The 21,869-nt window shown below is 39.4% G+C and overlaps 2 protein-coding genes across 3 annotated transcripts in view; one reads left to right on the forward strand and one right to left on the reverse strand.

Moving 5' to 3' along the window:
• The window catches only part of cyth1a (cytohesin 1a), a 282,462-nt gene that overhangs the window by 231,431 nt on the left and 29,162 nt on the right, over nucleotides 1-21,869 (reverse strand). The gene's annotated exons all lie outside the window — the stretch shown is intronic.
• LOC148065151 (E3 ubiquitin-protein ligase rnf213-alpha-like) overlaps nucleotides 1-21,869 on the forward strand; it is a 35,365-nt gene that overhangs the window by 7,062 nt on the left and 6,434 nt on the right. Inside the window, exons 19-58 of one of the 2 annotated variants that reach the window (XM_087808570.1) lie at nucleotides 421-998; nucleotides 1,563-1,722; nucleotides 1,805-2,022; nucleotides 2,147-2,284; nucleotides 2,598-2,762; nucleotides 2,837-4,040; nucleotides 4,111-4,292; nucleotides 4,361-4,504; nucleotides 4,582-8,163; nucleotides 8,241-8,365; nucleotides 8,428-8,541; nucleotides 8,665-8,789; nucleotides 8,848-8,970; nucleotides 9,050-9,081; nucleotides 9,158-9,305; nucleotides 9,385-9,526; nucleotides 9,598-9,786; nucleotides 9,858-9,988; nucleotides 11,496-11,653; nucleotides 11,719-11,925; nucleotides 12,468-12,655; nucleotides 12,726-12,837; nucleotides 12,916-13,016; nucleotides 13,109-13,291; nucleotides 13,367-13,530; nucleotides 13,609-13,711; nucleotides 14,624-14,738; nucleotides 14,815-15,019; nucleotides 15,084-15,277; nucleotides 15,339-15,458; nucleotides 15,527-15,637; nucleotides 16,676-16,918; nucleotides 16,987-17,068; nucleotides 17,137-17,171; nucleotides 17,236-17,336; nucleotides 17,402-17,558; nucleotides 18,030-18,249; nucleotides 19,789-19,874; nucleotides 19,948-20,199; nucleotides 20,473-20,602. In XM_087808570.1, the coding sequence (XP_087664696.1) occupies nucleotides 421-998; nucleotides 1,563-1,722; nucleotides 1,805-2,022; nucleotides 2,147-2,284; nucleotides 2,598-2,762; nucleotides 2,837-4,040; nucleotides 4,111-4,292; nucleotides 4,361-4,504; nucleotides 4,582-8,163; nucleotides 8,241-8,365; nucleotides 8,428-8,541; nucleotides 8,665-8,789; nucleotides 8,848-8,970; nucleotides 9,050-9,081; nucleotides 9,158-9,305; nucleotides 9,385-9,526; nucleotides 9,598-9,786; nucleotides 9,858-9,988; nucleotides 11,496-11,653; nucleotides 11,719-11,925; nucleotides 12,468-12,655; nucleotides 12,726-12,837; nucleotides 12,916-13,016; nucleotides 13,109-13,291; nucleotides 13,367-13,530; nucleotides 13,609-13,711; nucleotides 14,624-14,738; nucleotides 14,815-15,019; nucleotides 15,084-15,277; nucleotides 15,339-15,458; nucleotides 15,527-15,637; nucleotides 16,676-16,918; nucleotides 16,987-17,068; nucleotides 17,137-17,171; nucleotides 17,236-17,336; nucleotides 17,402-17,558; nucleotides 18,030-18,249; nucleotides 19,789-19,874; nucleotides 19,948-20,199; nucleotides 20,473-20,602 (10,767 nt within the window). Of the gene's footprint in view, nucleotides 1-420; nucleotides 999-1,562; nucleotides 1,723-1,804; nucleotides 2,023-2,146; nucleotides 2,285-2,597; nucleotides 2,763-2,836; nucleotides 4,041-4,110; nucleotides 4,293-4,360; nucleotides 4,505-4,581; nucleotides 8,164-8,240; nucleotides 8,366-8,427; nucleotides 8,542-8,664; nucleotides 8,790-8,847; nucleotides 8,971-9,049; nucleotides 9,082-9,157; nucleotides 9,306-9,384; nucleotides 9,527-9,597; nucleotides 9,787-9,857; nucleotides 9,989-11,495; nucleotides 11,654-11,718; nucleotides 11,926-12,467; nucleotides 12,656-12,725; nucleotides 12,838-12,915; nucleotides 13,017-13,108; nucleotides 13,292-13,366; nucleotides 13,531-13,608; nucleotides 13,712-14,623; nucleotides 14,739-14,814; nucleotides 15,020-15,083; nucleotides 15,278-15,334; nucleotides 15,459-15,526; nucleotides 15,638-16,675; nucleotides 16,919-16,986; nucleotides 17,069-17,136; nucleotides 17,172-17,235; nucleotides 17,337-17,401; nucleotides 17,559-18,029; nucleotides 18,250-19,788; nucleotides 19,875-19,947; nucleotides 20,200-20,472; nucleotides 20,603-21,869 lie in introns of both variants that reach the window. The other variant, XM_087808569.1, reaches the window with a different exon arrangement.

Here is a 21,869-nt window from a genome sequence, read left to right on the forward strand (position 1 = left end):
AGCATCAAAATCGGACTTTGAATTTGACAATCTATTTAATTTAATACATCTATTTACTTTTAAATGCATGAATAGATTCAGTGTAAACAAATATTTAGTGTAAACAATTCAATGTAAACAAATAGGCAACTCACAGTGTGATGCTGCGCCAATGAATGTTTTGTTCATGGCATTGATTATTAGATATAAATTTACTTTTGCACATCAAATTTCTTAAACACATTTGTTTATTGAACATAAAATTTGTTTACTCAGTATTTTTACTCAAAAGACTTTTTTCAAATTCGAAGTCAGATTGAGAGCCTGTAACAATTTAGTGATCGAAAATGATATTCAAAGTTGGCATAAATTGACTTCCATACGACTTGGTTTGTTTTCATTCAAGCTTCTGTATCAACATCGGTGTGCTTTACGTTTCAGTTGATCTACAAAGCATGGAAGAGCATCGGTGCATAATCATTGAGGATCTCCCTTTGAACTCTTGCATGGTGGTTCATAGCAATACAAATCCGACCGATCCACAGGCTGGAATCGTCACCCTTTTCAATCTACCCTTGGAAATCCGGGAGATGTCAATGGACCTGCACCAGCTGGGGGAGAGTCATATTTTTAAAAAGTTTTGGGAACATCATGCCAGGCACATAGATGAGGATGAAAACGTGGACATTCAGATGATACATGAGAAAATTTTCAAGCCGTGTTTATCAGACTACCAAAAAACCTACCAGAGCCTCAAAGATGGATCGATCAGACTTAAAACGGTGGATGAGCTTTTCAAACATTTCAAGGGAAAATATGAAGACCTGGCAAATGACCTGGATATCATGTGTCGTGTGGACAAATCCACTGACAAAGATTGGATCAAAATGAGGGTGGAGCAAATCAAGGAGTCTCATCAGCTTCATTCCGCTGTTGCTTCGGCGAAATTCATCCAGTCTGTCAAAGACACGCTCCATCTGCAGGGAGACTTCAAAGTTCTGGAGTGCCTTTTAAATGTTGTAAGTAAATTGTGTTTGACTTTTTTAGGCTTTGGTATTTTGCCATTTGAGGCCTTAGGTAGAGATGGTAAACATCTATTGAAACTGGCACAAAAAGTCATGTTGTTACACTACAGATAATGGGTGTACTGCAATATATTGGGATAATGTTTAAATATTTCATCTCTTAAAAGAGAATACATTTTTAAGTCAGAAGATTAAAAGCTAGATTTGTCTTTTGCATCTCCACCAGGGTGGATGGGGCAAAGAAAAATTATGGAATAGTTGCTTGAAATCGTTTAGTTTTGACCTGATTTCTCTTTTCAGATCATGAGTCATGTCATATTGTGAGGTTCTTGCCAATCACCCATAAATACCCTGACTGTAGTCATAATATTTTGGAGATTGAAAACATTTATTTTAGCTCTAGTTGACGTTGCAAAACTGGATTGGCTAATTATGATGTCATATACCCTTCAGTACTGTGATTCAAAGATGATGCAACTTTTTTTTCAAATCGTTTGATGGGATCTGTTTGAGAAGATAATGGGTTCAGTTGTGAAACTGACTCTTTTCTACCACCAGGAAAAGGATGACTTTTACAAACAACCGCTCAGTCGGATTGATGAAGACTTGATTCAAGCAAAAAGGATTGTGGTTGACATCAATGAGCAGCGCAAAATCTGCTTAGAGGAACTAGGAAAAAGAAAACGTTTTGTACATTGGGTGAAAGACTCACTTGAAGGTACTTATTATTTTTACCATTACAACATGTTGTAAACATGAGTAAACCTCATGAAATTAAATTTGTTTACATTTTTTTCCAGGTATCAATGAGTTAAAGGTGTTCGTTGATCTGGCTTCTATCTCTGCCGGAGAAAACGATTTGGATGTGGACCGCGTGACTTGTTTCCATACGGCTGTGCTTGGCTACTCCTCGCTACTCTTTGATCTTCGTTCCGACTCTGGTTTTAACGAATTTAAAGAGGTGCTGAAAAAACTGTGGCGCGCCTTGGAGAACGACAGGAACTTACCAGAAAAACTGGTGAGAGATTATTTGATGAATTGCTCACTGTACTTAAAAAAAAAAACTTTATATCAAAAAGAAGCCTTTTCTGTTACTAAGGAACCGCTTTTAGAACCTGTACTGTATCTCTTTTCTTTTACAGCGAGACAGTGCACGTCACCTGGAATGGTTTAAGACAGTGAAGGACAGTCATGGATCAGTGGAATTGTCTTCTCTATCATTGGTATCAAAAATTAACTCAAAGGGCATCTACCTCATCAGTGCGCAAGGTGTAGAAAATGTAAGAATTTACACATCCTTAAAACTCTGCCAAGGAGGTTATGTTTTTGTGTTGTTTGTGATGTTTTTAAACCTTCAAGATTAGTTAAACAAAGGGCAGTAGTGATAAGAATTTTGTCATGATCTGAAGATTCATCTGGATATAGGAAGGTCTCGGCATTCCCTCTGAATGATCATTTAACATCGTTAATGTTGCGTGGCAAGACTTGGCCCAGATTCGAGGACTCCACTAACCCAACACAAATCAGCCGCTGGCAGAAATGCAAAGTCTAACTGCTACTGTAGTTTCCTTAATGTTTTCTCTCTGTGTTCAGCTGAGCCTGCATACTGCCTTAAAGCTGCAGATCGAGGAGAAAATAGGAAATGTCAAACAGATGAGATACTATTCTCTGGAAGATCTGCGAGACCTTCAAAACAAACTCATGCTCATGTCTTGCAAAAGAGATCAGGACCGACAGGAAGTTGAACGCTTTGTTGAGGTAAACAACTATGACGCTCAAAGAAGTCTTGTCAATAGTAGAACTCTTGGGTTTAAAGTGTCTTTCCTCCATAGGTATTCTCTTGTGTTCAGAGACTAGCAGAGGCATTCATCGCTCTCCTCTATGCTGGGAATCCTTTATTTGAACTTTGGGAAGCACAAATCAAATGCAACTTTAAGAACAAGAAGCCCATATCGATGGACTTCAACCTGGGGAAGTCTCCCGTTGTTGTGTTAGGCGGCTTGGACGACAATCTACCAGAACTCTGCAATAAAATAGAAAAATGTCTGATCTATTGGAAAGACTTCGTCAACAAACAACGGTCCCAACATTACTATCTCAACTATTTCACAGCTGAACAGATTGTTTACCTCTGCAGCCAGCTCACTCAGCAGAATTCATCTGACATCGACGAAGAAGTTCTGATGATGCTCTCCTTTATCAAGCCAGAGTGTAGCGCTTCAGATTTGAGAACAATCTGGCACACACTTCAAAATGACATCCTCACCCAACCAGAAGTGCAAAATAATGACATAGACTTGCAAACATTTGTTGTTTTTCCAAATGATGTGGAAGACCATGACGCCAAATTAGCCAATTTGGGTCACGGCTTGCGGGAGTTCGATCAGATATGGAACGACTATATGAAAGACATGAAGAGGTCTCTCCCGAATACTCTTGATATGAAAACACTCGGAAGACTATTGGAGTTATTGACTTTGCAAGACAGTGCTGGAAAGACAATCCAAAGGGAACTCCCTCAGGGCTTCAAGATAGGAAGTCCAAATCTTATTGTCTGTCCTCAGGCAGATGTTTTGACGTCCTGTATCTCCATCTACATGAGCAGCAAGCATGAAAAAATGCCTACCTACGATGAAGTCCTGTTGTGCAATTCGTCAACCCAGTATGAAGAAGTGGAACTTTTCCTCAGACGTTGTCTCGGAGAAGGCTACAGGGGACGGAAAATATACTCACTCCTGTACGGCGATCTTTTAACTTATGAAGTTAGCTCAAAGTTAGAGGTCCTCTTCAAACAGATGAGAACACACAGCAGGAAGGATTACAGACTAGTCCTGATTTGCAGCTCTGAAAGAGACGCCCAACTTCCATCGGCGTTCAGTCAGTATAAATTCCCCTTTGTCACTCAAGAAACAAGATCAGACATTCAGCAATACCTTCATAGTCACTATGTTGTCCCAGCTGACAAACCAAGTGCTGCAGCGGCATTCAAAGACCGCTTATGCGTTGGTGTGGTCTCTTCCAAAAGGGCAGGCGTTGGTGTGTATTAATTGCTCATCAGGGATATCAATTGTGTTGGCCATCATAACTATTTCCCTTCTTAATTCAGGTAAATCGCTCTACGTCAAGAGGATCTTTGAAAAGCTCCATGAAATAACCTCCGAGCCATCAGTGATGAGATGTGTTCGCATGATCAAGGCAAATGTTGACGAGGATCTCATTGTCCAGACTCTCATGAAAACACCCAACAAGAATCAACTTGCAGTCTTCCATATCGATGTGACGTCTTCGGTAAGTTCCTGCCCCTTCAGCCCTGAGTTGTTTTGTCCAATATCTGAAGAGTTTCCTCTTGTCAAAAGGTGCAGAAAGGGATCAATGAGTTCCTCTTTAAACTGTTGGTTTTACGCTACCTGATGGACTCTAAAGGACGAATGTGGAAGTGCAACGATAAACAGCTCTACATTATTGAGTTTCTAGAGCCAGACAAAAAGACCTCTAAGCAGGTAGGAGTCAATGGAAAATGTAGCAACTTCTTTTTTTGTTCTATTTTTTAATGTTTAATGTGTGTCTCTCTGTTTAGAATCAATCTGTGCACGGTTCATTTATGAGCATGTTCCCAACGGTTTTCTGCCAACCCCCAAAAGAGGTGCTCAAGCTTGAAAATCAGGAAGGTCACAATGGAGTGGGCCCTGAGGTTCCGTTGATGGATGACAAGGAATTTCAAAGTGAAGCCTTCCAGCGGCCGTACCAGTATCTGATACGGTTTTACAACAAGAAAAATCTTGATGGCTTCAACTACCACGGTGTTGAAGGTTCACATGTTGAATGTCTGCAGATGCTTCTTATCTACTGCGGGCTTCCGGATCCATCCTGGGCAGAGCTGAGGAATTTTTCTTGGTTTTTAAACCTCCAGCTAAAAGATTGCGAGACTTCTGTTTTCTGTGATGCCAATCTCACAGGGGACATTTTGGCAGGATTCAAAACCTTTGTGGTGAAATTCATGATACTAATGGCGAAGGACTTTGCTACCCCGTCACTCAGCATTTCCGACCAGAGTTCGGACAGAACACAATTTGACACCAACCTCAGAGAAGAAGACTTGGCTCCTTTTTTGATCAGGAAGAGATGGGAGGAAAAGCCACACCCATATATTTTCTTCAATCAGGACCACTCATCTATGACTTTTATTGGTTTTCATCTTCGGCTTAACCAAACGGGCATTGTTGATGCCATAGATCCAACTAATGGAAGTCCCATCATAACTGATGTCATGCCAATGGCTTTGTATGAAGGGCTGCGGCAACAGAAAGTTCCGTTTAACACAGACTTTGATGGACTAGACCGAGCTGAAAAGATCCAATGGCTGTCCCACGTTTTTGGAATCGAATGGCCCCTGGATCCTGATGAAACGTACGAGCTAACAACCGACAACGTATTGAAGATGCTGGCCATCCATATGCGCTTCAGATGTGGCATACCAGTCATTATCATGGGAGAGACGGGGTGCGGCAAAACAAGACTCATCAAGTTTCTTTGTGAACTGCAGCGTGCGGGAGTTGCTACAGAAAGCATGAAATTAGTTAAAGTTCATGGAGGAACAACTTCAGACATCATCTACTCAAAAGTTAGAGAGGCAGAAAGCATTGCAGCTATCAACATGCAAGACTATAGTCTTAACTCAGTTCTTTTCTTTGATGAGGCCAACACCACGGAAGATATCAGTAGTATTAAAGAGGTACTTTGCGATAGGACTATCAAGGGGGAAAGTCTCACCCCAAACTGTGGATTGGAGATCATTGCCGCATGCAACCCTTACCGGAAGCACACAGATGAGATGATTGAGAGGTTAGAATCTGCCGGCCTCGGGTACAAAGTCCGGGCTGAGGAGACTGATGAAAAGCTGGGATCCATTCCACTACGCCAGCTGGTGTACAGAGTTCATGCGTTGCCACCGAGCATGATCCCTTTTGTGTGGGACTTCGGACAGTTGAACGATAGCTCAGAGAAAATATACATCGAACAAATTGTGAAGAGAGTGATGGAAAACAAGAATGTGAATCAAAACACCATCAAATGGATCACTGAAGTTCTTTCATCTTCCCAACAATACATGCGGACACGAAAAGATGAGTGCAGCTTTGTGAGTCTGAGAGATGTAGAACGCTGCATGAAAGTGTTCACCTGGTTCTATGACAATCATCGCATGTTTTTAGCAGAACTTGAAGCTTTTGAAAGAAGCAAATATGAGGGTGATGATGAACCGCTGGAAGGCAAGGATCCAGTGCTATGGTCGCTTATCATTGCTGTGGGAGTTTGCTACCATGCCTGCTTGGAAAACAAAGAAGACTACAGGAAAGTGGTGAGCACCTGCCTGAGAGGATACAGTGCAGAACAGATGCGGCAGGAAATCTCTCTCATGCAGGATCTGCTTCTTAGTGGTGTGCCAATGGAGGATACAATCGCCAGAAACAGTGCTCTCAAAGAAAACGTCTTCATGATGGTCATTTGTATTGAGCTGAGGATTCCCCTCTTTCTGGTCGGAAAACCAGGAAGTTCAAAATCTCTGTCGAAGACTCTTGTGGCTGATGCAATGCAAGGACAAGCTGCTCACTCTGAACTTTACAAGAAACTGAAACAAATTCACTTGGTGTCCTTCCAGTGCAGCCCTCACTCAACACCGGAAGGCATCATCAATACTTTCAGGCAATGTGGACGTTTTCAGGAAGGAAAAAACCTTGATGAGTACATCTCAGTTGTGGTTCTGGATGAGATAGGTCTGGCTGAGGACTCTCCCAAGATGCCACTCAAAACTCTCCATCCTTTGTTGGAGGAAGGATGCATTGATGATGAGCCACTGCCACACAAAAAGGTTGGGTTCATTGGAATCTCCAATTGGGCTCTAGACCCTGCAAAAATGAACAGGGGTATATTTGTGTCACGTGCTGACCCTGATGAAAAGGAGCTCATTGAGAGTGCTAAAGGAATTTGCTCTTCCGATATCATGGTTTTGGAGAAGGTCCAGGATTTCTTCCATCAATTTGCAAAAGCCTATCTAAACGTATCCCAACATCAAGGCAAAGGTTTCTTCGGGCTCCGCGACTATTACAGCTTGATCAAGATGATATTTGGAGTAGCTAAAGCTTCTCAACGCAAGCCAACTGCAGAGGAAATCGTAAAGGCAGTTTTGAGGAACTTCAGCGGAAAGGATGACGTAGACGCAGTATCTGTTTTTACTGAAACGATGCAGATCACCTTTGACACCAATGAAATCTCTGCCATTGATTTCGTAAGAGAGAACCTTCAAGCAGTTGGACAAGAAGAAGAGTGTCGCTACCTGCTCGTGCTCACAAAGGGCTACGCTGCGCTAGAAATCCTCCAACAAACCTTCTTCTCAGAGAGATGTCAGCCAGAAATCATCTTTGGCTCAAGCTTCCCGAAAGATCAAGAATATACCCAAATCTGCAGAAACATCAACAGGATAAAAATCTGCATGGAGACAGGCCAAACAGTTGTTCTTCTGAATCTGCAGAACCTCTATGAGAGTCTTTATGATGCTCTTAACCAGTATTATGTCTATTTGGGAGGACAAAAATACGTAGACCTTGGACTCGGAACGCATCGTGTCAAATGCAGGGTGCACAAAGATTTCAGACTGATTGTCATCGAAGAAAGAGACATTGTCTATGAAGAGTTCCCTATTCCTCTGATCAATAGGTTGGAGAAACATTACCTTGACATCCACACTGTCCTAAAACCTGAGCAAAAAAGAGTGGTGAAGGAGTTGGAGGAATGGGTCAGGTGTTTTGTCACGGTCAACAGAGGGCTGCCCGCAGCATCAAAGGCAACGAAGTTCCGGCCACCTGACGTCTTCATTGGATTCCACTCCGACACGTGCGCCTCTGTGGTTCTTCAAGTTGTCCAGCTGATAAACACTAACAAGGAGGAGAGCGACGAAGAGTTAACCGTCCTTGAGGAGGCTAAACTCGTCATGCTCAGATGTGCCACGCCCGACTCTGTTGTACGCTTGGATTGCTCAGAGCTGCCAAAAATGGTGAGCCAAGATCTTTCCAAGTTGTACTTTGAGGAGCAGAAGAACGGCTGCCTCGCAGACTTCATCGAACTGACCACAGAAGAGGCCTTCCACTCGACCTCCTTCGTCGAGGTATGGAGACGTCTGGTTTCTGAAATTTACAGGATTTCAAGTTGCTTGTACTGAATTTTTTTTTCGTATAATCACAGGTCACAACATTCTCCAGACTATTGACGGAGTGCGAGGTTGAAAACATGCAGATGGCCTCGCGCAAGATTGAACTTTTTTCCCTGCAGCAGTTTGACACAGAGCAATCATTTCTGAAGAAAATAAGGTGATTTTCCTAACCCAAAGTTCACAAAACATGTTTAAAAGGACCTGCAATCTTTTTTTTAGGAACTTCTTGACTACCACCAATGAAAATAAAGACGCTGGACCACAAACCAAAATCCTTATTATTCAGTGTGATTATGACGCCACCCACAGTGACAACCTTATTGCATCTGCAAAGTAAGTACAGAATTTGCCATCTTCATCTGGGCCATCTCCTCCACCCTGCCTTCACTCTCTTGGTCAACTGTGCTCTCGCCCAACTACACTATATTTACGAAACCACTTTTTATTTATTCATAGATATTCAGCCATCAATGAAATCACCAAGATAATACACGACAGCGTGGACATCCGGGTGTTGGTTTACTTCATCACCAGACTACCAAGAATTGAAGGAGGCACCTCATATCTGGGGTTTCACGGAGGTACGATGAGCCAAAACGTTTTTCTGTCAATGCTTTCAAAAACCTTTGAATTTTGTAGGCCCGTGGAGGTCCGTTCACATCGATGACCTTAGAAGATCGAAAGAGATCGTGTCAAACATCAACACTCTAAAGAACATGACGATCAGCCAAATGTTTGAGGCCAGCATAAGTCCGCCTGAAGGTAATCAAGAATAGAGAGAACATGTCCATGTATTGATGAACGCTTATATCATAATGTAATGACTTTTGAATACTTGTAGCCATGGAGGTGGACGACATCTACACTGAAAATGTAAGTTTGCTTTCAATTAAAGGAAAAAGGAGCACTTATGTGACGATGTTTGGACTTTTGTCTCTTGATATAACAGGACTTTACTCTGGACACGACGGCGCTGGTGCAGAGCTGTGTCCAGAGCGCGGTGGCCATGCTCAGAGAGCCAACGGATAATGGCCACGGCAGCACCCGAAGACTCGTGACCCTCTTGACACTTCTCAGTGAAGACGATGATCTGAAAGGTTTGTATCATATCATTGTTTGTTCTCTTTTGAAACATCGAGTGTCCCTGTAGTATTTCCAACGTTTCTCTGTCCTCAGGGGATTTTCTGAAAACTTTAAAAAGGCATCTACACTCACTCCTGGCGACTCGTGACAGGAACACTTACGCATCTACTCAAAACAACTGGGTCATCAAAGAGGCCTCCAACATCGACGCCTTGCAAGAAGGCGGGACCTTCGGGTGAGCATAAAGCTTCAAATCAAGTTCACGACCGTGCCCTTCTTTAACCACTTTTTCCTTAATTGGAACAGAAACGCACTGTGGAAAAGGATTCAGGCAGTTGTCACTCCTGTGATCGCACAAGTCGTGTCCGTCATTGACCGAGACAATAACCTGGACATCCTGCTGGATGACACATGTAATGTTGCAGTTAAGAGATTCTGGCTGGATATTTTTGGCAATGAAGAGTTTCTGAAACTCAATCAGCTGATTGACTCCCGGTATGTGGCCGTATCGCTGCTGTTTAAGTGTATAAACAGCCTCGTGTTAATATCAGTGATTCCTCTGTTAGCGGCTCAACAGGAACCATTATCGTGCAGAACTCCATTTCTGAAGTGTCCAACAGTAGCTGCTGCATGCCTTTTAGCGGGAGAATCAAGGACTACTTGGAGGAGCTCTGGGTTCATGCTCGACACAACGAAGGTAACAATCCGCCTCAAGCATTTTTTTTTTCACTTTTATAACTTGCATTTTACTATAGATGCACATGTTATGAGTGACATTTTTACAAAGGTGGTCAAACAACTGACTTTACATGCATCAGCCATCATAAATTAAATCACAATTCAATTTAAACTATTTTTCTTCCCATCTCTCGTCAAACAGTTCTTCCTTTAATTTCGGTCTTCAAGTAAGTCTCTCCGTAATGAACAGGTTTTCAATTGCATCAGTCCATTGTTTTATGTGGGTTGTAGCCGGTTCCTTGTGATATCCTTTTTCCCTTTTTTTCAATATAGTAGCCAGGGGGCTTCATGTACTAAATGGTCATACACACAAAAAACGTGCAAATGAACTTTTACACATGAAAGTTGACATGTACCTGGAAGGAAAAGAGCGCGAAAACGTGCAGACATCCCGATCGATTTGAAGGTGGCGACTAAATTTACCGCTCCGAGATGTTCACATCAGAGACACATTAACGATCAATATTGATCAAAAAATTAAAACACACATGTGCATGTAGTTACATGAGTCAATATTAAATTATTCACAAAATTATGAATACTTCACCAAACTGATGATCTTTGTTTATTAAGACAACATGATCGATTTTTACAGAATATTTTAATCAGCTATTTCACGCAACTCAGACATTTTTTTAAAAGTAATTATAGGTTTGTTTTTATAATATAATAAACAAAATGATCAGCGTCTGATCGCTTCAAGTCTTCTCTACAAGAGTCACAGAAGCAACATCATCGTCTGTTTTATCAAACTGAAGCTGAAAGCAGCTAAAGCCGGTTTCCCTAATGTGGTCACGTAATTCGAGATATATCTTTAAAAACATACTTGTATAAATACACATGATTTGCACATTTGTTATTTGTCATAATTCATAATTCTCTATCTACAATTTTCACATCATCGATGTCATTGATACTCAGAGCTTTAAGTTACTGATTTGTAGTTATTATTGTTAAACTTCATCTTTAGTATTTCTGTTAATAACCCTGTATGTAATATATAAATATTTACACCGGAAATGTTTAAAGTTAACGAATATAAACTGTTAATCCAGTTTAAATTCATGTTTTTTTCTGATCATGCTGAGGAGAATCATTGACTCTGGTTTATTTGGATAAGATTGACATGTGTAAATGTAGGCGTGGAAATGGATGGACCCGTCTAAATTCTATGTTGATTTGGATGAACAAAGGAAAAGTGCTTGGAGCGCACGCACAGATTCATACATCTGCATATTTAAGTGCACCATTTTCTGGGTTTGAGTGTAAGCACTTCTTTGTACATGAGGCCCCCAGATTTTATAGATACTTTATTACTCAACTACCCAAGGTATGTTACAGATCTAGTGAAGGAGACTGTGTTGTTTGTTTTTGAATTAGGGAGTATTAAAGTAGCAAATTTGATTTTCCTATGATTTAAGCGTTTGTATAAGTTTTTATTGCTACCCATTTTTTTATGTTAACAGGCCTGAGCCAACAAGAATTTGATGAACAGTTTTCCACATTGCCTTTGGGGAGGTATATTGCAAATGTAGACCCCGACATCCAGAGTGAGTTATTTCAGCGCTACCTTCAGGATTTCGTCTACATGACCATGAATGTGACCTCGGTTGAAGAACAACAGGTTGGTGCAGTTCAAGCTTAAAACTGAAGAAACCATTTTGTTGAACAATTTGCTTGTTTTTCTAGCTTTTGTGCCATGCGCTCAGCGCCTGCGTCAATGAACTCCGAACGAAGCTCGCTCCGACGGACCAAGCGTTGTCTCTGGCATGGGTCAACGCGGCACATCACGAGTTTAAAAAACGACTCCAGAACCTCTCAAGAATTATCAGCCTTCAACCTAATGTGACGCAGAATCTCCTGGATAATGATCAGTGCAAAAATGCTACAGAATTGGTACGTCTTAAGAAAAACATTTTTATTTTTTTCACATTTTCCGTGATAACTTATTTTGATCATTCATGACCTACGTGGAGGAACTCTCCTGACATTGTTTTAATTGAGTATTTTTTGAAAGAAAAATGATATCAAAAGCTTTTCTCTTGTTTTGTATAACTGATCGTCGAAGCTGGACACCCTTCAATTCACATGCATGCAATTACACTGTTCTAACAGTGAGGGGAGCCAGAAACAATATTTGTTCAATCTTATTTTGCTCATTTAAAAAGGGGACAAACGTAATGTATTCACACTATTTAGAGGGGTCTAGAGTAGTGATAAACCTTGGGTTATCTCAGGGTCAAGGTGACCCAAAGCCCCGAAAACAAATGTGTTTGTGGTATCCCTTGTGTTGTCTCTGGGTCAAGGCGAACGACCTCCACCACTGCATATGTATTTATGGAAGCCAGGGACAACACAAGGGGTAAAAGTATAAGAAAAAACTTGACACATTTTAAAAATATTGAACTATTTAGTTAAAGATTCTTTCTGTGTCGCAGGTTCTAGATGTCTATGCAGCGTTTGCTTGCGTGGAACACCTTGAGCCCGAGGAATTGGACACGGTGGCCAAAAGACAAACCTGGCTACGACAGGTTAAGAAACTCCGGGTTCCGGTTGAGTTGATCTTCTCGGGGGAAATTGCGAAGAGTTACAGAGGAAGGATTGGAAACATCGCCTCCGAAGTGAAGTACGTTGTCAGGGAATTAACACGGTGTGCAGTTTCAACTTGAGTTGACATTTTTTGGTTTTGTCTTTAGAGCCCAGTGGAGAAAAATATTTTCCCTGTCTCTGTTCGTGGAACACATGTTCGAGGATGAGACGGATGAGCTAGTGCCATTGATTTTGGAGACGACAAGAACAATATGCAAGGTCCTTTTTAAAAAAAAAAAAAGTGAATGTTACATGAGTTTTTGAATAATAACTTAAATGTTTGTTTCTCAACTGAAGATCCTGGCTGTTAATTCAGACCTGAAAACACTGAAAGGGTTCGAGGCTGTAATATTGCAACTGAAAAACTGCAAAGAAAAGGCCGAAGAAGCTATTTTCAAGTACTTCTTCTGTTTTCAATTGTATCTAGTTGGATCAGCTAATATAAACGTCTGTTTGTGATCTGAGTTTAAATTGTCTCCGTTTCACCAAGGTTTGGAATTGCGATGTGCACTGTATGCCTCGGTGACCCAGAAGATCCAATCGTCCTGCCTTGTAAACACATGTACTGTTTGCCATGTATCAAACAGTGGCTTGTCCCTGGTCAGATGTATTGTCCGTACTGCAAAGAGGAAGTCGGCGAAGACTTCTCTCTGACTCCTGCAGAAGATATAAGGTTGGTGCTTTTGGATGTAAGACCTGTTAAGCACCATATTTTCATGTATATTCATACTTATCTCCCTCCCATCAGGATTCTGATCAATCAACACGCTCAGTTCAGGAAGCGCTGTAATGCTTTCTTCATCGACTTGGTGTCGACAGTTTGTTTCAAGGACAACGACCCGCCATGTCAGGAAGTCATCTTTCACCTGCTGTCTTTCCTCACAGTGGAGGACAACAGGAACATAATCAGAGGTATCGCCTTTTTTGTCGCCTGTAAACCCTGTGGTATGTTTAACCCTCCCTAATGTATTTCTGTACGTGGATTTACAGCCGATCGTCAGATTCTGACCAAGGTCCTGTCTCCGTTCGACGACTCGGTGGATAAAAGTCCCGTCATTCGATCGGTTATTCTCAAACTCCTGCTGAAATACAGGTAAGTCTTGCCAGCCCTTACCGATGAAGTGCGTTATGAACGTAGAGTAGTCGCCGGAAACTGCCGATGATACAGGGTCAACGGTACGATATATACAGTAGTGATACTTTAGTTAAAAGGATATATTTGTAGTATTGTCGAGTACTTGACTCTGGTGTTGCAGAATTTACAGACCACATGACTCTTGATAAAGTCGTAACTGCTTTCATTTGTTTTGAAACCAAAATATGTCCAAACATCAGCTTTAAAAGCTGCTGGAGTCTACTGTATCCTCTAGTCCTCAGTCATCGCAGGATTTCATTGTTCCTTTAGCTTTAGAGAAGGTATTAATGGCTGCCCTCTAACCATTAATGAACTTCTACAATATAATGAAATAAAATATGATTTGAAAGCAAAAAAAACTTAACAGTTTGATCGCCTCACAGCAAGAAGGTTGCCGGTTTGCTTCCAGATCGGGAGGGATCCTATTTGTCAACTTTCTGTGTGGAGTTTGTATGTGTTCCCTGTGTCGCCGGGTTTACCCCGGGTCACTCCGCTTTCCTCCCTCAGCCCCAAAACATACAGAGGTTGATAGATAACTTGGGAAAATTGTCCGTAGGTGAGAGTTTGTGAATGGTTGTGTGTGGTTGTGTACTCTATGACACGCATCCTGTCCAGGGTGTCCCCCGCCTCTTACCCGAATGAACTACTCCAAACCCCCATGAGCCCCATAAGGGATTAAGTGGTCGAAAATAAATGAATGAATCGGTTCAGTGCTGTTTAATAGCGAGACAGTATTTTGAAAACAGACATCGCGATTTTCAAGTGTATCAATATAGTCTTACAACACAACTTAAAAGGTTTAATTGTAAATGCGCACTCTCCCACTTTATCTTTATGTTCAACAAAAGACTTTTTAACATCTTTTCTCAGATTTCATGAAGTGAAAGTTTACCTGCAGCACCATCTAGAGTCGGTTGAGAAAAGCCTCTCATTGGGAGAAAAAGACAAAGTGGTACTTTATATCCTGTATCTGAACTGCTTGGAGGTACAAATCAACTCTTCCTACATAAATAAAAGTGTTGATTTTCAAAATTAAAATCTTCCCCTCGTCAAATTTGAAGGATGCAATGTTCGAGCGGTTGCAGTTTCGATCCGAAGAAGAGCTGCAGTTCTGTCTGAAGGATGAGACAGAATTCCTGGAGGAACAGCTGAAGCTGGAACCGTGTGTTCAAGCCGTCACCATCGATTCCCTGCAGCAGGTGGCCAGAGTGCGTTTGGACCTGGACATGGCGGCTGATCTCATCGTTGAAAAACTGCAAAGCCCAGGTTTGCTCAAATATTGTGCACAGTGTGGAAAGTATCAAGCTGCTACTTGATTTATTTGTGACAGAAAAACATGGTGGCGATGGTAGAAAAAGCACTTTCCTGGAGAGCGTGGAGAGCGTGTGCACACAGAGCGGGAACACCTGGTACATCGTCTACCTGATCCGAAGGATTTGCAGCAAGTACGGAATGGAACTCGTACGAAAACTTGCAAATGCCGAAATCACGCGTTGGCTCTTCCCTAAAACGCTTCTGCCGGAGGTAGATTTATACACAGAAATGGGTGATTCCACCATAACTAACTTAAATTATTTTTCCGAAGGAGAACACGTCCATGATCGACCCTTACCTCGTATGCGGGGAGGAGTACAAGGCCATCAGAAACGCTGTTTCTGGGGTCATTTTTGAACGCAACGTGGACGAACTGGAGAGAAAATGCAAGGTATTCAGTAAATCACTGAGAGAATCATGAACCCAATATAGCTTATTTTAATCCTTTGTTTTTAATAGGATTGTAAGGATTCACCTCAGAGAAAGTCCGTCTACCTGCTCCTGGCGCTTTTCAGGGAAGTTACGACTCTTTATGGAGACACGGATTCAAGCTTACATCCAAGTCAAGAGGTGTGTGATTATGAATTTTCTGCGGCATGTTGTCTGGTCAACATAACTGATCAACAGTCATAAGTTTAGTCAACAAGTTGTTTTAATTATTATGGCATCTGTTTTTTACTCCAAATCAAAAATCTCACCTCTTCCTTTTAACCGTTTTTGCTTATTTTTGCTGGTTTTGTCCAAAATACTGACTTTCCAAGAAATGGTTTCGAGGAAACATAAAGATTTCACAAATTTTTCTATATGTTTAGATTGTTGACTCGATCACCGATTTTCTTATTTATTTTAAAGTCTGTCAGGAAAACATTTGCCAAACAATATTTAATTCGGGGTACGACGAGCATATGTGTGTTAGGTTACATCAGGTTGCACAATTTTCAATAATCAGTCATTTTGTGATTGAGATTGAACAGATTGGTGTCTGGCTCCCTCATGTGTTGGACAAGTGTAATGATTAAAATATAACTTACAATAAAATAAAGTCAAAGTGAAAATTAAAAATAAACTTGTAAATTGTTAGTTCCCCCAAATTTTTTAATCATTTTCTACTCACCCTCATGTCGACTCAGGGTTATTATTTTAAGAGTAATCAGTTCCAAGAGTTAAAGGTGAAACTGTATGTTCATTTTAGTGTAGCGACTGTCGCTCTCAACCCTTTGTTGACATGAGGGTGAAAAGAAAATTGAGGTTTTCATTTGAATTTTAGGTGAACTATCACTTAAAGTTTTCATGATCTGGACGGCAACAATAAAATAAATGTTAGTATGGAAATAACTGCAAACGCCGTCCCCAACCCACTGCTTGAAAAAAGTTTGCTTTCATGAGTAAACTTCACCGCAAAAATTATATTTAGAGTTTTAATTTGTGAGTCAAAATGTAAAGATAAAATCAATTAAAAGAAAAAAGTCAACTTGAAGTGGGATACCGAGGACACGCTGGAGAAGCTATGTCTCTAACTCGGTCATGGTCTGTAGCAAGCTTTGTAAATTCCACGAACTTGTCCACAGTCACATGCTAAAATAGGTTAAACGACTTCTACAATTGCAGGCGTTGCAGGCGCTTGAGGGCTTCATCCAGAACTCTGCCACGCTGGACGGCAACAATCTAAAGTCCTTCGCCAATGCGCTCGTGTCGAACCAGCTGGGAGTGTTGGTCGTCACTCCCGACATGCCAGACGAACGCCGGGTGTTGCTGGAGCTGGTGGTCCACATGGCGGCCGTGCTGCTCTGCGTGAAGGAGGAGATCGTGTCGCCTCTGAAACAGCTGGCTCTCGCTCCTGCCACCATGCAGGTAAGAAGGTTGACGTTCCGGGTTGTTGGATGTTGTCGCTCACGCTGCTGTCTTGCGTCGAAAAACAGGCGGCGTTCTTGCCCACTATGCCTGAAGACATGGTGGCCATGGTTCAAGAGGCACTGAATGAAAAGAACCTGCATTGGTACTGTAAGTAACAAACATGTCTTTCTCGTCGGATTTCCCTTCGTAAAATGTTTGATTTTCTTTTTTTCAAGACTGCAGAAACGGTCACCCCTGCACCATGGGAGAGGTTCGTTCAAAGTGACGGAAGGTTTTGCTCGAAATTTTTTCAAAATTTCTTATTTGTGTTGTAGTGTGGCCGTCCCACCCAAAAGAGCAAATGCGCCGACTGTGGCGTTGAAATCGGAGGACAGAACCACATCCCTGTGGAAGGCTTCCGAACTGTCAATCTGCAGTACGCTGGGAAAAATGATTAAAAAAAAAATTTAAGAAATTCAAATCTGTTTTGTGTGTACGCAGAGGCGACCGGACGCAATCAGGTCACATTCTGGGCGACCCAAGTCGTCGAGACAATCCCGACATGCGGGACTCGGAGAACCTGTCGCCGGTTCCTTTCACAATCATCCGCATGCTCACACACATGGCCATGTTGTACGGGCACAGCAACCAACCACAGGTGAGTAGTTGCACCAGAAGTTTTCCCTTCTTTTTTTTTTAACAGGTGTAAATGTATTTTCAGGGGTTCCATATCATCTTTATTTGTTGCTAACTTTACTGTTTCCATTTGCATGTAGCCTTTAAGAGAACAAATTATTTTATTTTGCTCAAGTTGAATTTTTTGATCTGGTGAATTGTATTCATTTCATTGTTAGCTTACAGTAGTTTCTTGACCTAATGCTGATTTTTTTTTTTTAAAGAAACTAAGAAATAGTGGCCTCTGCTGGTGGATTCTAGAACTGCATCTGCTCATAGAATTGCTTTCAGATCATTTTGATCTGAAATGATAATGAATCAAAATAAGATTTAAAAATTGGAATCTTTGTTTTATTTGTTCTCATATATATATACATATATATATATATATATTTTTAAATCTCTTCCTTTATCTCTTAACATGACTTCAGGATTTCTTTGCGTGTGTTCTCAGGCCATGTCTGCGATGATCAAGCCTGCAGTCCCTGAGCCTGCGGAGTTTCTGTTCGCTCACCTGAGGAAGGACATGGACCTTCTGATCAAATCTCTGGGCAGAGGGACCGACGACACGGTCAGCACCGCCCACCTGCTCATCAGCGGGCTGCTGCCGAGCAATGAAGGGGAAAATGGAGGATTTTTCAATTGGTTCTCGTGGAGACAGTCCAAGAAAACCGGTGAGAAAAAAAAGAAATCACTTTATTCCAGGAAGGAAAGGGCTCCCTCCAGTGGCCATGCTGTGAAACTGTCTTATGCTTTTGTCGTTACCTCAACTCAAGTTTTTAAAAGTATAATAAGGTTTAATTTTGGTCCTGGGAAGTTTTTTTTTTACAAATTTGGTTCAGATTTATTAAAACTTCAAAGAAATGAAAATACAGCTTTTTTTTAAAAATAAATTGTAACACAAATGAACAAACTGAACATATTTACAAAATTGCGAAACATATTTACAAACTGTAAATTAAATTAGCAAAATTTCTAAATCTTGAAAACAATTTACAAACTGAAACAAATTGTAAGGTAAGGTAAGGTAAGGTAAAACTTTATTGATCCCTCAGGAGGTCTCCTTCGGGAAATTGTTTTTTACCAATAGCCAGCAATTTTTCATCAACAATAAAAAATAATACATAAAAAATAAAATAAGAAGAAGAACATAAAGAGGAAGAACAAGAAGACACAATCTAAGTCTAAAGACAAAGATAAAGAACATAGGTCAAGGAAAGAAAAACAACAAAGACAAAGGATACAAAGACTAACATAGAACAGAACATCCAGATACTTTCACTCCACTCCTGCCCCCGAACTCAGAATTGTACAATTTAATAGCCCGAGGAATGAATGAGTCCCTGAGTCTATTTGTTTTGCACCTGGGTAGGAGCATTCATGCACAGAAATTTATTTACAGAATTTAAATTCACAAATTTACAAAATTTACAGAAATTGTACAAATTAAAACGCATTTACAAATTCTTAATCGAATTTGCAACATTTGGAAATCATTCAAACTATTAACAAACTGATCTTTTTTCCTTTTTTTTTTTGCAAAATTAAAAAGAAAAATGTTCAAACTAAACCCAATACATAAAAATGTAAAAAACACAACACATTTTCAAAATTGTTAAACACATTAACAAAATATCAATCAAATAAGCTAAATCTTTTGATTGTGAAACACATTTACAAGCTGAAACATATTTCCAAAATGATGATAAAGATGTACAAAATAAAACACATTTACAAACTTTAAATCAAATTAGTTAAATTTGGAAATAATGGAAACGATTTAAAAACTGAAACATATACACAGAGTGATGATAGAAATGTACAAAATAAAACAAATTTACAAAATTCTGAAAGACTTTTACAAACTGAATCAAATGTACAAAATTGTAAAAAACAAAACAAATATACAAACTGAAACATATACACAGAGCGAGAATAGAAATGTACAAGTGAAACAAATTTTCAAAATTGTGAAAGACATTTACAAACTGAAACAAATGTACAAAGAAAGAAACTGTAGAAATGTTATAAATGTCAGACTTTGTAAAATCGTTTTTTTGTTATATTCTGGACTTTACAACTACTGTAGTTTTATGGTTCAAGTTTGCAACATCAGCAAAGAAATTGCAAAATGATGTATTTCATAATTAAAAGTAGACATTTTTCAAACGAGCAACTTATCTCGTCTCTTACGATTGTTTCTTTCATTCCAGACGTTGACAAGCTTCTCTCCACCAAAGAAACACGGAACACGTGGGAAGTAGAAATAAGTAAAACCATCATCTCACCAATGCTGACGGTAGAGAAGCTCCGCTTTATACGACAGAAAACTTCATCGATATCAGTGTAAGATACAAACGTATTTCTCGCAGCAATTGGAACGGAAGCTCAGAGAAGTGAACGCCTTCATGCGGGCGGACCCTCGCGTCGCCGCCAACTCCGTCATCGAACTGGTCTACGGCGATCCGGCCTCTCTTCTGGGCTCCCTTCCGTTGAACCGTCTAATTCATAACTCGTCCGTGTGGAACTGCCGAGAGAAAGTGTCCGTCACGAGTTTGGTTCACATTGTGGATCAGAACGACGGGAAAGACAATCTGCCTGTTCTGTGGAGATTCCTGCACAAGGTAACGGATGGAAGAGTAAAAAAAATGTATTCTGGCTTCACATAAAGTATCCTAAAACAGAAAAATGTAGTATTTTGACAATATATTTCTCTTATATTTGCTGTTTACTTTGGAACAATCACGATTAGCCTTTGCAGTTACACTGTTCTGACACCCGGGGGAGCCAGAAACCAAGTTTTCAATCTTACGTATTGCCCGCTTTAATTTATCGCAATGATTTCCTTGCTACGGTGTCTTCGTGATCTGTTTTGACGTGAGCTCGGGATTTTTTAGGAGGCGGAGCTGCGACTGGTGCAGAACCTTCCCGACATCCTGGCGCTGCAGTACGACCTTGTCAAGCGTTTCCAGAACGTCAACGAGCTCCCTTTTGAAACCGTTGCCGACTTCCTGCAGGATCCGACAGGTGAAGCGTTTGGAAGCATTCGAAGAGTATAATTATTAAATAATTTATATAATTTTACAAAACAAAGCACATTTACAAAATTTGGAAACTCATTTACAAACTCTAAATCAAATGATCAACATTTAAAAATCAGCAAAACAATTTTCAAACTTAAACACATTTACTAATTAATCAAAACAATTTACAAACTTAAACAAATTTACTAATTAATCAAAACAATTTACAAAATTAAACAAATTTATTAAATAATCAAAACAATTTACAAACTTCAACAAATTTACTAATTAATCAAAACAATTTACAAACTTAAACACATTTACTAATTAATCAAAACAATTTACAAACTTAAACACATTTACTAATTAATCAAAACAATTTACAAACTTAAACAAATGTACTACTTAATCAAAACAATTTACAAACTTAAACACATTTACTAATTAATCAAAACAATTTACAAACTTAAACACATTTACTAATTAATCAAAACAATTTACAAACTTAAACACATTTACTAATTAATCAAAACAATTTACAAACTTCAACAAATTTACTAATTAATCAAAACAATTTACAAACTTCAACAAATTTACTAATTAATCAAAACAATTTACAAACTTCAACAAATTTACTACTTAATCAAAAAAAATTCCAAATTAAACAAATTTATTAAATAATCAAAACAATTTACAAACTTCAACAAATTTACTAATTAATCAAAACAATTTACAAACTTCAACAAATTTATTAAATAATCAAAACAATTTACAAACTTCAACAAATGTACTAATTAATCAAAACAATTTACAAACTTCAACAAATTTACTAATTAATCAAAACAATATACAAACTTAAACACATTTACTAATTAATCAAAACAATTTACAAAATTAAACAAATTTATTAAATAATCAAAACTATTTACAAACTTCAACAAATGTACTACTTAATCAAAACAGTTTACAAACTTCAACAAATTTACTAATTAATCAAAACAATTTACAAACTTCAACAAATTTACTAATTAATCAAAACAATTTACAAACTTTAACACATTTACTAATTAATCAAAACAATATACAAACTTTAACAGATTTATAGAATGATGATAAAAAATATATACAAAATAAAACACATTTACAAATTGGTGAAACACGTTTAAAAATCTAAATCAAATTAGCCAAATTTTTAATTTGTGAAAAAAATGTACATACTGAAGCAAATTTATGACATTTTTCAACATATTTAAAGAATGATGATGGAACTG

This window comes from Callionymus lyra, chromosome 15, assembly GCF_982586985.1.
Source record: "Callionymus lyra chromosome 15, fCalLyr1.hap1.1, whole genome shotgun sequence".
Lineage (NCBI taxonomy): Eukaryota > Metazoa > Chordata > Actinopteri > Syngnathiformes > Callionymidae > Callionymus > Callionymus lyra.